Source organism: Pezoporus flaviventris, unplaced genomic scaffold (genome assembly GCF_033815535.1).
Source record: "Pezoporus flaviventris isolate CSIRO_AGI_PZ_B2104156 unplaced genomic scaffold, CSIRO_AGI_Pfla_v1 ptg000078l, whole genome shotgun sequence".
Taxonomy (NCBI): Eukaryota; Metazoa; Chordata; class Aves; order Psittaciformes; family Psittacidae; genus Pezoporus; species Pezoporus flaviventris.
The window spans coordinates 2,850,790-2,864,908 of record NW_026892626.1 but is presented as its reverse complement, the minus strand read 5'-3'; the positions used below and the strand labels follow the sequence as shown (position 1 = coordinate 2,864,908).

General features: G+C 40.8%; 1 protein-coding gene and 2 long non-coding RNA genes across 7 annotated transcripts in view; 2 read left to right on the top strand and 1 right to left on the bottom strand.

The window, feature by feature from the left end:
* The window catches only part of LOC133279491 (uncharacterized), a 54,295-nt gene extending 50,747 nt beyond the window's left edge, over positions 1-3,548 (top strand). The window contains exons 3-4 of one of the 3 annotated variants that reach the window (XR_009746907.1): positions 2,501-2,595; positions 3,368-3,548. This is a non-coding gene — a long non-coding RNA (uncharacterized LOC133279491). Of the gene's footprint in view, positions 1-2,412 lie in introns of all 3 variants that reach the window. The other 2 variants (XR_009746905.1, XR_009746906.1) reach the window with 2 other exon arrangements.
* Positions 1-5,514, bottom strand: part of SHISA9 (shisa family member 9) — a 184,503-nt gene extending 178,989 nt beyond the window's left edge. The window contains exons 1-2 of one of the 3 annotated variants that reach the window (XM_061473243.1): positions 5,308-5,514; positions 3,676-4,272 (exon numbers count right to left, since the gene is read on the bottom strand). In XM_061473243.1, coding sequence (XP_061329227.1) covers positions 3,676-4,199 — 524 coding nt within the window. In that variant the 5' untranslated portion in view covers positions 4,200-4,272; positions 5,308-5,514. Of the gene's footprint in view, positions 1-3,675; positions 4,469-5,031; positions 5,167-5,307 lie in introns of those variants that run through there. The other 2 variants (XM_061473244.1, XM_061473242.1) reach the window with 2 other exon arrangements.
* LOC133279492 (uncharacterized) lies at positions 5,288-9,851 on the top strand. Its single transcript, XR_009746908.1, has 3 exons — positions 5,288-5,395; positions 5,508-5,985; positions 9,162-9,851. It is a non-coding gene; the product is annotated as an uncharacterized LOC133279492 (long non-coding RNA).
* The last annotated feature ends 4,268 nt before the right edge of the window (positions 9,852-14,119 follow it).

Here is a 14,119-nt window from a genome sequence, read left to right as displayed (position 1 = left end):
CCTTTTTAATGATCAACAGAAGACTTGTGAGCCCAGCACATTGGAAAAGAAGAAAGAAGAGCTCAGATGGTTCAAAATATTTGGAAGGTTGCTAACATAGTGTCAGAAGCACTGCTTCAAAAGACCATGAGCTATAGCGTAAGAGCATGATTGTAAACCTTGGCCTTTCAGTTCCTGGTTTGTTTGCACATTCTCCACAAGGATTAGGAAAGAAGACTAAGGTGTGGGTTTATTTGCAGAAAAATCTCCTTCATGAAACAGCAGAAAGCTTTCCCCTTTTCTACACATTTTTGAGAGAGAGTACTTCATTTTAGCTGACGGAACTTGAAAGTGCCACTAATGTACCCTTAAGCAGCAAAAACATGCTGCTCTCACGTGCCTAATATCTTTCTAGATCTGTTTCGGGAGGCAGATCATTTCTGTTTCCTTTTAGGCACAATACTGCCACATTTGTTCACTTTGCCATATCTGTTAACATACACCATCTTATTCTAATATACCCTTACTCTCTTAGAAAGCAGGAGGATAAAGGAAGAGTTAGTCTGTTTGGCTACTCCTATTACAGCTTAGTTCTTGGACACCATAGCTGAAGGGAATATTTATCTCCATTTAATGTCAAGTAACAAATTTAAAAATGAGAATGATATAAAGAAAACATTAATATATGATGTCTAAAGTGAAATATGCCCTTTAGAGTTAATACTGTACTTCCCTCTCCATTTTCATCTTCCAGATTTACAGTTCCATGCCAACAGTGAGAGTTTTACTGAAAAGCGCTGATCTGACAAAGAGAGAAAATGTCAACAGTGCCACATTTGGCCTTTTTTCTCAAAACAAAAGGAAGTAACAAGCTCTCCAAGAAAGGACAAATTTTGACTCTTTTTTCCTAAAACGACTTGCCCAATAGAGACTTTTCTCTATGGATTGTTTTCTTTAAATAAATCATTTCCCCAAATCTTCTCCATTGTCAAATATTTGAGAAAAAATCAGGGAAATTAATGCAGTGTTCTTGGTTTGTTTTGATATAGTAGTAAACAAATGGGAGGTCAGTGTATTCACCATAGGTGAATTTTTTCATAGGAATAAATACGATCCAATTGTTTCATATAGCTGTTGGCTAGTGAGGGAAAGGAGACAATCTTAGCTAAGGAAATAGATGACAAATCAGCCTACATGTGTTTCTTGCTGCCTGCCAAAATGGAGTAACACTTAGTACTTTCGGTTTGGCCTACCTAACACTCTGGATGCTTTATACTTCTGCTTATTAATAAGGTTCAGTACAGAAACAAAAAAAAAAACCATAAGCAGCGTTCTTTTTGTTTTTTTGTTTGGTGGGGTTTTTTTTATGTTTTAGTGATGAGTGCTGAAAGAGTGAAAATGAATATAGGCTACATAATATTTTAATTGTTGGTACTATTTACTGTTTGAACAGATAAATTGTTTCTTTATTAAGCAATGCAGCCTTTTTTTTTTTTCAGAACACTAGTAGTGTAAAATAAGCTAGGATGGAATATTTTAGTTGAATACACATTTTGAGGACAGAGATTACTTCAATTCTTCCCTCAGTGAGCAGATTTTTAGATTGCCAAAGGGAATTAAAAACCATACTCCTTTTAAAATTAATGGTGAGTCTTCTCCACAGCTGTAATAGGACTGAGAGAACTTTTATCTTTAAAAAAACAAAAAGCTGTAGCACTGCTTTTTCAGAACATGACTAGCTATTATGTGTACTGAGTGGGTGACTGTTTTCCCATGTGATCATGACTTTCCAAGTTTCTGTATAATCCTGACTCGAATATTTTCATGGCAAGAAAAGTACAAGATCTCAGACACTGTTAAGTAATCAGGGTAACAGACAACCTTTTCCAAGAACCACTTCAGAAACCTAATCTTTATGCATACATGACTGAAGGAGTTCAGTATTATTTTCCAATCCCCTATAATTCTATTTCCATGAACGAAGACAGAATACTGCACACCTGTACTTTAGATAGCAAATACTTCTACTATGAGAAATCAGATCTACTAAAGCCGTATGTAAGCAGGGATGGCCACAACTCCACTCTGTCCTGCCTTTTTGCCTGTATGAAGACACTACAGGAAGAGGCTGAACCAAACAAGCTCTGTAGCTTAAAAGTAAGATTTTAAAAATAAATTGGGACCTATGTAATCTTTTTCTCAATTAGTAGTTGAGAATATTCAGAATGTCTAAAGGATTATTATACTTTGCTCAACAAAATGCCTCTTTGCAGAAGTATCAACCACACAGTGTTGACTAAAATTTCTGCAATGTGCTTTGTTCCTTGGTAGTAAGTGTATCCATATCAGCCAGTTTATAAATAGCAAATAATTGCCAGTAAACTAGAGATGCATTTGCAGGAATATTTTTGTGGCTTTCTCTGTTCATTTCAGGATAAGCAGTTAATCAAAAAGTCATGCGGAAACCAGTAAAAAATAAGGCTCCAGGTGTTGACTTGATCTCTTAGACTATCTTTCAGAGGATGACTCTTCATCTAAGCTTCAAAGACTGTGAACTACATCATTACCAGCCAGGACAAGAGGAAGCTTTCTGCCACACTGCACGTCCAGTAGAAGGTATCCTTTTAATATCATTTTATCACTAAAGTTGCCCAATATGCTGGAATCTATTTAGACTCTTTAATGGAGCTGTTTGCCTTTTTTAATGCCTTTCCCCCATCTGCTTTACTTTCATGTGCCTGGGATTAGCATAAAGAATCAGACAGACTGCAAACTTGACAAATGTGTTATGCCTTGATTTTGAACTGCTGTGAAAATCTGGGTTTGGAGTATATTGTTAAAGCCACTGGGCTCTGTCCCGAGTTGCCCACCTGCCTATCCACCACTAGGCAACCAGCATCTGGAGTAGACAGTACACAGCATGCCTAACTGTAGGTGGGGGAGGTTCTCTTTGATATAACTCAGCTGTGACACTGTGGAGACAAAGTATATCACACACATACATGGATAAGACAATACTTTCATATTCCATTTTTTACCTTTCAATAGTACTGAAAAAAAAATGTTAAGAAATTCTACAACATCTTTTCCTTTTTGGGTCTCCTTCTTTCCTTCCACCCTGGCTCATTTTCGCAGCTTAGAAATTTCACAAATAGCTCACACACTTGCAGGGGTTGGGGGAGTAGGGAAGGTCCTGCCAAAACCATTTCGCAGCTGGAGAGCGAGGGTGAGATGACATTTGTTTACATCCTTCTCTTGAGAAGCAAAAACAGTTTCCAGGCTTTGAAACAGTTGGAAGAGGGACCCTATCAGGCTTTCTATAATTCAGTGTTGCTGGCTTCAGGATTTTTTGTTTGTTTGTTTTCCTATTCATGCACAGTATATTCAGGAACACTTGCTGGTTCATGTTGGGGAGAGGGTCAACCACTGCAGATAAAAATGGACTACTGTCTGTGCAGACTCCACAATTATTTCTAGTCCTCCTCATTATGCATGTACTTTGATAACCTGGGCTTGGGGAAACACAGGAGCTCTGCTTGCCGAAGTTGGTCTCTCTCTTGATCACCTTGCAGGGGAATGCAGCCTGACTGGCAAGAGTTGTTTGTTTAGCAGGAACAAATGGGCTTCGCTCTCCTCTTTGGGGGTAGGGGACAGGTAGCGGGGAGGGGGACCCTGCTGCCTGGCATTCAGCCTTACCTGGACATGTGCTCCCGCTGTGGTCTGTGTGCCTTCTCCAGCCCTAGTTTGGTGAAGATCCCCACCAGCACCATGACTGCCACAACCCCGCAGATGATGTAGACAATGAGGTTGGTTTTATCCCTGGTAGGGTCATGTAGAGGGTCGTCTATGCGCGAAGGAGGCTTCCCAGTGTTCATCCACAACGGTGTCTCATAGTTTGTGCAGGTGCTTTGATCCAGCCTTGTCTTCTTGAACTTGCAGCAAAACCTGAAGCCACAAGTGCCGCAGCAGAAAATGAACTCCCCCGAACTGCAGTTAAAGGGGGGGTCCCACTGCCCCATCACGTCAAAGTAGCCCCTGCAGAAGTCCGGAGTAGGAGGTGGCTCAGAGGGGTCTAGCTGCTCCCCAGGGCTGGAGTGGTTTCCTCCCGAGAGCACCACAAAGCTCCCTAGCTGCTGGCCAGCTTTCTCCTGAGCCCGACACACCAGCGTGAGAAGGTCCGCCACCAAGTAGCCGAAGACCAGCCGGATAAAGCCTTCCATTCTGCCTCCCAGTCCCGGCTCAGCAGTGCCGCCGCCGCCGCTCGAGCTGCTGGATGCTGCGCTGCGCCAGGAGCTGAACATAAAGAGGCTCCGTCAGGGGCCGGGCGTCCGCTCAGCCCGCGCTCGCCTTCAGCACCGCGGACAGCCCCGCGCGGGCCGGGCCGGGCCGGGCCGGGCGGAGCCACCGCCCCCGCGCAGCGCCCGCAGCCCGGCGCCGCTCCGCGCCGCTCCGGAGAGCGAGCGCGCGGCACTTGTGGAGTGCGCGGGAGAGGGAGCGCGCGGGAGGAGGAGGAGTACGGGGGGGGGGAGGTGGCGGAGGGAGTGCGGGGCTCTGCGCGGCGCGATAGGGAGAGGGGCGTGGAGGGGGCTCCGAGGCGGGAGGGCTGAGGCGAGTGCGCTGCAGGGCGCGGTAAGCAGGAGAGGAGCAAGCGGGGAGCCTCTCCGCGCTGCCTGGTGCCGGCGTGCAGGCGCGGGGGGCATCCACCTTCCGCTCCCCCGCCGATCCCGGTGCGTTCTCTCACACAACTCCCTAAGCCAGCCACAGTGCCCGCCGAGCCGCTCCTGGAGGCGGGCGAGCCCGCAGAAGGCGACGGCTGCCCGGGCAGAGCGCGAGAGGCTGGACGGACTCGCCGCGGCAACCAGCCGGCTGCCGCCAAAGGGGAAATCGCGGTGGCGGGCAGCGTGCGGGTGAGGGCGAGCCCGGCCCGGCCTCTGAGGCGCCCGCGGGAGGCTGCGTGCCCGGAGACCAGAGAGTGTCCCGCCGGCCTGACCCCCGAACCGCGTTCCTGATCAGCCACTCTCCCCCCACACCGCAGCTCCCGCCATCCCTTACATAAGAGACTTCCCGCCCAGCCGGGCGCTCCCCACAGGTGCGTCTCCAAAAGCGCGGGAGCGCCTCCTCAGCCCACCCTGCGCGCGCCGCGCTGACGGGAGGTAGTGGCCAGCGCGCTCCCGGACTGGGGCGGGAGAGACGAAACCCCACAGAGCCCCCTCACCCCGCGGGCTCCAGGCCGGGGTGGCAGCCCTGAGGGAGGAGTGCAGGGGGCCGCTCTCCTGATAAATAGAGCGCTCCTTCTCCCGGGCGGGCGCTTCCCGGAGACCCGCTCACCTGCAAGGCGAAGGCAGGTCCTGTCGGAACGGGGGCCATGGGGCCGCCCTCCGCTACACCATGGGCGTGAGCGGCGCGCTGCGCACAGGTACGGTGTCACTCGCACCGCGCGCTTCAGAGCGGAGCCGCGTTCTTGTCTCCTAAACATGAGCTGCCCCTGCGCATCTTTTATTTAAAAATCTTGTTATCATGTCAGGCAGGCTGGCTCCAGAGGACACGGAGAGACTGCGGCTTGTTTTGCGAGACGTGGAATTAAAATAACTTCCCCTAAACAGAGAACTGACTCTGGGAAAGACTTTTTAGCGATTCACTCCCCATCACTGTTATTTAACTCTCTCATCTCTGCCTTTTGGTTTGGCAGTAACCTGCCGAAGTAGCGATAGCGTTATCCTGAATACTATGCTGCCACCAAACGTAGGAAATCAACCCGTTACGGCATGATTTAACAGTGTGGGCTGGCGCTTGAAGCAGCTTCCCTTCTCCTTGGGCACGTCTGTGATAGCCTCGCTGCGGCCTCGCTGCGACTGTTGCCCTGAGAAGAGGGGCTGGTGTGCGGAGCTCCGCAATGGCACACAGCCCTTCCAATCACCTGCGCTTCAGTGGGGCCGTATCACTACCGTGCTTCAGGAACTTGGGCCAACTCCATGTGGAGTTTTGAAGCGATGAAGAAACAGAACGGTGAGGCAAAGGGCAAAACAGACGTTTGGAACTGGAGAGGGCTGTAGTTAGCTAATTGAGATCCTCTGCCTTCTCTTAAAAATAAACTCTAAATACAGTGATGATTCCACTGAGCAGTTTGACACTAAGCCTTGCATCTTTGTCCAGGAGGTAGGTTAAAAAGCCCCTTTATTTCTCAGCAAAGAAAATCAATCAATCCCAGCCAAAACCAGCCTTTTTGTTTTTTAATATTTAATTCTTAAAACCTCCACCTCATCAACATCCCCTCTCAAGTCTTCTCTGAAATCACATCATTTGTGTATGCTTCTCTCTCCTATTACTTATTAACACTTTGTGATGCAGTTTGTGCTGAAAATACCGCACAAAATTAATCCGTTCCATACTAACTATTGCAACTACAGACAGTTAAGGTCCAGTCTTGTCAGGTGCTTAAGATTATGCAAGTTCCCCTGTTGATCTGACTGCTAAAAAAGCTGCTTAAATATTTTGCATGATTAGTGCTATACATGTGCAGAAATAATAACATCAAAAAATGATTTATTTTATAGGCTATTAATCCTGACCAGCTATGGTGCAAGTTTCTTGTTTCACTGAGTTCCTGGGGTTTTCCCAGAATTCCCTACAGCAAAAAGAACCCAAAGGATTTAAGCTAGAATCTAATGTTTGCAGGATTCAGGCCCATGTGCTCAGAATCTGACGGTAAGTGGCACGTGCTTTGGGAAAACAGGACGGTGATTAAAGCTTCTTGAAAAAAAAAACCACTTTGGATCAAACCCACAGAACCCTGAATCCATAAATCATGTTACCCTAATTAATCATAAGCTACTCTAGTTGTTATGCTCTCTTTGTCTGTTAGTCAGTGAAGTTACTTTAGCTGTACCATGTGTTAGAATTCTAATAATGAACTAGAGTTGCTCTAGACTAGGGCACAAACCCTTTTTACTAGACAGTGCTTTAGTGGCTTAATGGCTCCATAGCCACCTGCGTGTTCAAAATATAAAAAAACATTCAGTACAATAATGGAAACAAGAACACTAGTTGAGATATATGGATATTACACACAGTACTGAGGCACATATTGGGTCATTGTGTGATTTTATAAAGATTTTCTCAACTAAGTCAATAAACTGTTAAAGTATTTCAGTTGTCTTTATTGAGTTGAAAAATGCGGAAGTCTTCCTAGTTTAGCACCATCACCTTCCGCTTTCAGCACTTCTCTTTTTGACAATGCTTTAAGGTAGTAATAATCACCTACTTTTCTGCAGTTTTATCCCATAAGGAATGCATTTTGCCTCCGAAACAATTGAGAAAATGTTTCAACTGGAACTTACAGTGTCATCTTTAATCAAGCACATATCCATTTAGTTAAGTGGAATACTGAATTTTAGGCACAGACCTTCTACAAAGTTAGGTATTCCTATTATATTTTTCTCAAATGCCACTTGTTTTCAATGACACTTTGCTATGTGGATCGATGGTATATATGGATCAATGGCAGTGCTTGTTCAACTTTATGCTTTGTTTCAACTGTAGCAATTTATAGTCATGTCTCAGTGGAAGTTGTATAAATGCATACACTCATACTGTGTATATGTATATATATGTATATTATACATGTTCAATTCAGTGCTTGGTTGTATATATTCTTAGAACTGATTCTTGTGGGTTTTTTTCACGTAAATAAGAGAGTTGGAAAAATTAGGAGAGAATGTTAATGAGTCAACCTGGATGCTGAAGTGGTGGTAAATCTAAAGAATGTAATGGGATGTTTGGATATATAGATACAAAATGTATTGCAGACCGAAAACAAAAGAGGTTATGATTCTACTAGAGCAGGCCAACTGGCAGCATGTTTGCAATGATTAGTCCTTAAATGTACAGCTAAATATTAGATATGTGCAGAAGAGAAATAAGGTAGCTTGAGACATGAAAGAAATACCTTAGCAGACATAAGTTAAAGAAGCAAAGTGTATTTAACAAGGAGCTACAAGCGGCATGAGGTTTATAGATACTGTATATAGAAAAGAGTCCCATGATTTACAGATATTGTAAGCAGTGTTGAATGACACAACACTGAAGTTTGTTTTGAACCTCTACATTCCTGAATCAGCATACATACATAAGATACACCCATTTGCTTCTACTAAGTTTTGTCATTCCTCTATAAGGAGTATACTTTCTCATCAGTATTAGGCTTGCTGGATGGTTAAAATGCAACTGGGTTTAGGCCTTTCTTTTTGTTACATAGCTAACACTTCTTAATCCTTTGTCCTTTTAGCTAGTAACTGCAATCATTATTATCGTATCAGTGCATAAATGTGTGAAATCCCAGCCTGCAGTGTGACACTAAATATACTTCTCCTTTTATAATTATTAAGTACACATCTTTTAAACTAACCTTTCTTTTTTCATTAAAAAATACGCATATACAGAGTGGACAGAATGAACTTGTTCTTGTAATTTCAAGAATTCATAGCAATTTAAACTATAAAGATTGAGCATTTTTTAGTTATGGTCAAGTCTGAAAAAAATACACTTTGCACATAGCAAATGGATCACCATCAAGAGATCTTAATAAGGCAGGAGGTGCTTCAGGAATGAAAATACATTCCTGAATGCTTTTTCATTCCTGAGAGACTTGTTTTCATGGCTCACTGAGGAGGAAGATAATTTATTGCAATTCTACAATGTAGAAATTACCTTTATCACATAATATTTTTCTCTTCAGTCTTTCTGTAAAACTGAAACTGTAGTAATTGCATGACTTGGGGTTGATGCAGGCAGTAGCAGCATTCACATTTGGAGTGAACTTAATGAAATCCTGAGAGTTCTTTTAAATTCAATTTAATTCAAAGGAAATTCAGAAAAATTCAGATAAATTTAGAAGTTTAAAGGAGTACTTGCAAATATACAAGAGGAAACACATGCATACTGCAGACGTCTTCAGTATACAGCAGTGGGAAAAAAAGTGCCAAAATGTCTACATCAGCTTTCAACAGTATAGATGAAAAATGAGTTGAGCCCTCAGGTTTGCCTGTTGCACAGCTATTACTTTGTCTCTGAACAAGGAAAACTGCCAGTCAGGTTCTCTCTTTGGCAAAACTGATGTTACTTTGAACTTGAACAGTATTGCAAGTACCTGTGAACAAGGTATGTTTCTGCTTGTTGTAAATTAGACTACCATGGAATTTAGACCTGGAATGACTGGCTAGATGTCTGAGGATTACTGCAATTGACAAAGAAGGCTCTGCACATCATTCCAAACTCATGCCAAAAAAATCTTTATCTCTTGTTAACAAAAAAGAAAAGAAAGGCTGCAGAGGATCAAAAAAAAAAATTTGAACTGCTTTTGTATCCTTTCAGCTGTATCCTTCCAGCCACCTTTGTTCTCATGAGTTCAACTTTTCAAGGCAGAGAGGAAGCCTTTCTAAACAGACTTGAAAGAGCATCACAAATTTTCAAGGTTAAAGTCAGTATAGTAGGCTGTATACTGTGCCTGAGCATAGAGAAGCTGTGCTTAAATGTAGAAGAGGACACAGCAGAGAAAATTTTCTAATCCTCTGCTGTCTGACTCTGACATATGTTATAACAGCTGAGCAGCTGATCTAACCCATACCTCTTCTAAAAACTCATCAGTAATGAAGAGGTAGACAAGTTTTAGTCTAGAATGCACATTCTCCAGGCCTGTAACATCCATGGATGGAAGCCAGAACATGAAGAAGTCAAATTAGTGAGTCAGTTATAGTCCGTCAAGTTTTATCACTATTGATCTGCAAGGACTACAGAAGTGAGCTGTAAACCCCGGAAGTGAAGAAACTGTTCTTCACAAAATGTAAAGTTGCTATATTACTTAACTATCAAAACATTTTAGCCACCATATATTTTGTATGCCTTCCAAAATGTACTGTCAGGCAACCAAAATCAAGAGTTCTTACTGAATATTAGACCTTTTTATGTGCTTCCCTTCATTGTCACAACATGCCTGTCCAAGGCTTGATGTATTTTGTATCTTGCATATACTAATAATATATAGATGTAGGAACTCTCAGATTTGTGAAGAACATTTCTCTGACAGTTCCATTTTTAAAGGATGCTAACTGTTCAAAGATGCTCAGGATTTTCAAATGTTAGATCACAAGACAGATGAAATAAGAGGTAGAGAGAAAGTAATAATGGTCTGAGTTCTGTAATATCTTTTTGATTATATGACACTGCAGAGTTCATGTGCCTATCAGATTCATTTATGTGCTTACCATGCCTGGCCAAAAATGTCAAATGTGGTTGCCAAAGCTTAAATATCCACAGGCCAACACCGTATCTACTAAATTCAACAACTGTCTTTCCACTGATTTAAAATGGAAACTGCACCGGGTGATTTTGTTCAAGAGATGCTGAATAATCACAGCTTACACTGGAATCGCCACATGTCTGACTGGTCAGAACTTCTGAAAACCAGGTCACGTATTTGAAAGCCCAGTAATGAATTCAGAGACTAAATTTAGGCATATGTTGGAAAACTGTTGACGTGTACAAAACATGCTTATACAGGTTCCAGACCACACTTTTAGGCAGATGGTAACAACTGTCCCTTCTTGACTGCACTCGACAGCCAATGTGAAGAGCAGTACTAAAGCTGGCCCCAGAGGGGTTTGCTTCTCTGTCCTCTGATCTGATAGCCAGTGAGCAGAAATAATCTATCAACTAAGTATACTGGCAGATGATTCAAAAAAACTTTTTAAGATTTCAAGGAGGAAAAGTAAGCACTGTTTCTTATTTTCTCTTTCTAGAGAGCATTCTGATAATGCTAACAGGATTCATCACTGATGTTTCTTAGCACAGTACAACTCTGTTATACCTACATAAATGGGATATATATCTAGAACATCTGCCTGGGTGTTCTGTTATACCTATCTGGAATGAAAAAGCATCAGTCCAGTCTCCTTGCTCTTTGCATCATGTCAATCATGTAGACTGAAAAGTACATGTTTAGAGTAAACAATATGAAGCAGATTTTGATAATAATTCTTTTTTTCCTGTGGTTTTGTAACATATTTGCCTAGAGGGTTGTTTTATTTTTTATTATTGTGAAAGTGTAGTGATCCCACAGCTAGATAAATAATAGGACAAATAAAAGCATTTTGACTGTAGTGTGAAATGTACATTAGGGAATGGTGCAAAAAGATGCTGGCAGGAGGTTCCAGTGGTATCTCTTTGTTGCAGTATTTACCTAAATCAGCAGATTATCTCTAACCTCCTAAATGCAATCTAATGTTAATAACATATTTAGGACATCTGCTCCCTAACAAGTATATAGGAAATTACTGCAGAGTACAATAAGGTTAAACACTTTTTTGATACAAAATGCTGACACCTGAGAGTATAGTTTTCAGAATGGACTATTTGATCTGTGTATTTATATATTTTTATATATGTATTTATATGCAAGTAACTGGAGTAAAATGTAAAGAAGCTGCAAAAGGAATACTTATGTATAGTATGGAAATAATATTTATATTATTTCCTATTTGTATTTCCTATATATATGAAATATAAAATTTCCTATATTTCATATCTATATGAAATTCATATATTCATATAATATGAAAATATATATATATATATGTAGGGCCAGTTGTAACTGAATACTTGGTAAAAGGACAATTTTTGCACAATTTTCTCAGGTTTGTGTAGGAATTAGTCTGTCATTTACTCCCATGCACCTGAGAGAAAGCTGGCCTCTTTAAAGTCAATTTTGTAATTTATATACACCTTGAAGTCTTCAATACGATTTTCCAGTTTAAGAAATTCTCCCTGTGAATATAGTGATTGTTCCTCTTTAAAAGGAAAAAATAACAAAATTAAAAAGGAAATTGCATGCAATTTCTATGCAAACTAGGACAGTTGAAGTGAGCCTTGATAATAAGATGAAGAAACAGATAATTTAGATGGTGAACAATAGGATCGCTTTCCTACATAAACAATGCAAGTATTTCAACTCATTAAATGTCCATAAGTGAAAAAGAGCAGATATATCATAATACCCAATTATTTCACTTGTTTCTGTCATAATGTTTAGCTCAAGTTAAAAAAAAAAAAATGAACACTTGCACAACAAGAACAGAAATAGGTCCTCCATACAAAGCCTGAACCATTGGTCCAGTTTTCAGTCTTTTAATCTCATTGCAAAGGATTTTTTTAGTATTACGTCTGTTGGTTAACATTAATTACTTACTGACAGCTGTATGCAAAGGACAAAGTCTTGACTCATCAGTGTTAACAGCAATATTACCATTAAATTCAATGTATGGAAGCTTCCAATCTAAGGACCAAGATTTAATAAAGTCATTCTTATTGAAAGTTCATTATAGTGCATAAAATTCCATTTCTTTCAATGGGGTTATTTCATAATGCTACTGTTATTCATAATGAAAGCAAACCCCAAAATCTAACATTAAAGGATACAGAAAAAAAAAACAAAAAACCAACAAAAGTTAAAGACAAAAATAACTCAGTTAAGGGCTGTGTTGTGATGCCTATTATACGAAAGAAGTAGAAATATTTAAGGAAATAATGTTTTTTGCATGCCGTACAACTTTAAGCTCCAGTGCACATAGCTGTATATTGCTCAAAATGTATCCAAACAGAACCTGTCCTCTCTGTCTATCAGTAGTTGAAGCCCAAGGGAGGCATGCTCTGCTGGCAGCTTGATAAAGACAGCTTTCTAGCACATATGCTTGAGGGAAGCTGCCTGCACTGCTAAGGAAGGCAATGACAATCAGCAGCAGATTCAACAATCCTTGTTTCTACTTTCCTACCTTTCTACCTTCCTCGGCAACTTTCTTGTGCCCTGAAAATGTAAAAGAATGAAGGCTATTTTTCTTTGACTTCAGCACCTTTCACTACAGTTGCATTCCTCTGAGACAAGAGTTATCTCTATACCATGAGCAGATAAAAATTTCTTGGCAGCTGGCATACAGCTGTGGTTTCATTCCCTGATGAATGGAACAATTACAATCTCAGCTCCTTAAGAATAAAATGTAAAATCCTTTACTTTCACCTACCTGTTTCATAATAGTAATAATGAGAATAAGAAAGCCATCCCTCCTAGGACATGAGGAGAAATTAGAGATCCTTTACTGTGATTACTCTTGGAGCTTGTAAAGGTGTTCTGATACCATGGTGATGAACACAGTATAATTGCCAAGATAGATGATGGATCCAGCTGGCAATTCTCCCTCCTCTCTCACACATCATGGTGTTCACCACAAGTTTATGATTTTGTCCTAAAAATCTGTTGAGTCTTATTGGTCTTTACAAATTTACTTGCAGAAACCACAAAATGTTCTTTACTTTGATTTAGTTTACAATATGATTTTTTTTTTCAGAAATGACAGCCATAAGATACATTATTTTCTTGACAAGAAACTACTCTTAAGCCCCAGGTGATAAACAAATAAATGTGAGTTCTCCTTGGTAAAGAAGTATTTTATATATCTATCTGTTTGCTCAGTCACTGTAGGCAAGTTTTAGCCAAAATGGTACTATGATGTTTGTTCAGGTGAAATTTATTGTTCAGAAATTCAAGGAGAAAGTTCTCCAAGTTAACTTCTACCATGCAGTTTTTCTATTTACGTAAGATTTATGCAAGGATCAGTTTTCTCTGGTTCGGGGTCATTTAATCTAGAATATGAGATAAATATTTGCTAAACTACACTACCTAAGAGCCCCCAAAATATTAGAATTCTTTTTTTCTTCAAGAAAGGAAAAGTGTGAAAAATAATAACAATCTCATAGGTTCACAAAACCTTTCTTAAGATATTTACTCAACTCTAAGTTTCAAGTAGTAAGCACTGCTATTTTCAATTGCCAAATTCTTAACAGCTGCATTGTACAAGAATGCCATTTCATTTTACACTACTTTGTGTCCTTGCTGGCAGCATCATTATCAAAGTCTGAGTGGGTATGAACAAGGTGCTAATCTTTCACCTGCAGAAGCAGAATAAGGAATACTCAGGAGTAAGTGGAAGAACTGCTGTTGCGAGAAAACCAGATGCCCACCTCCAAGGTTTAAAAATCTGTTATTCAGTATATTAGGAATCAAGTGTAAAACATTTTTCATTGAGAAATTATTTTT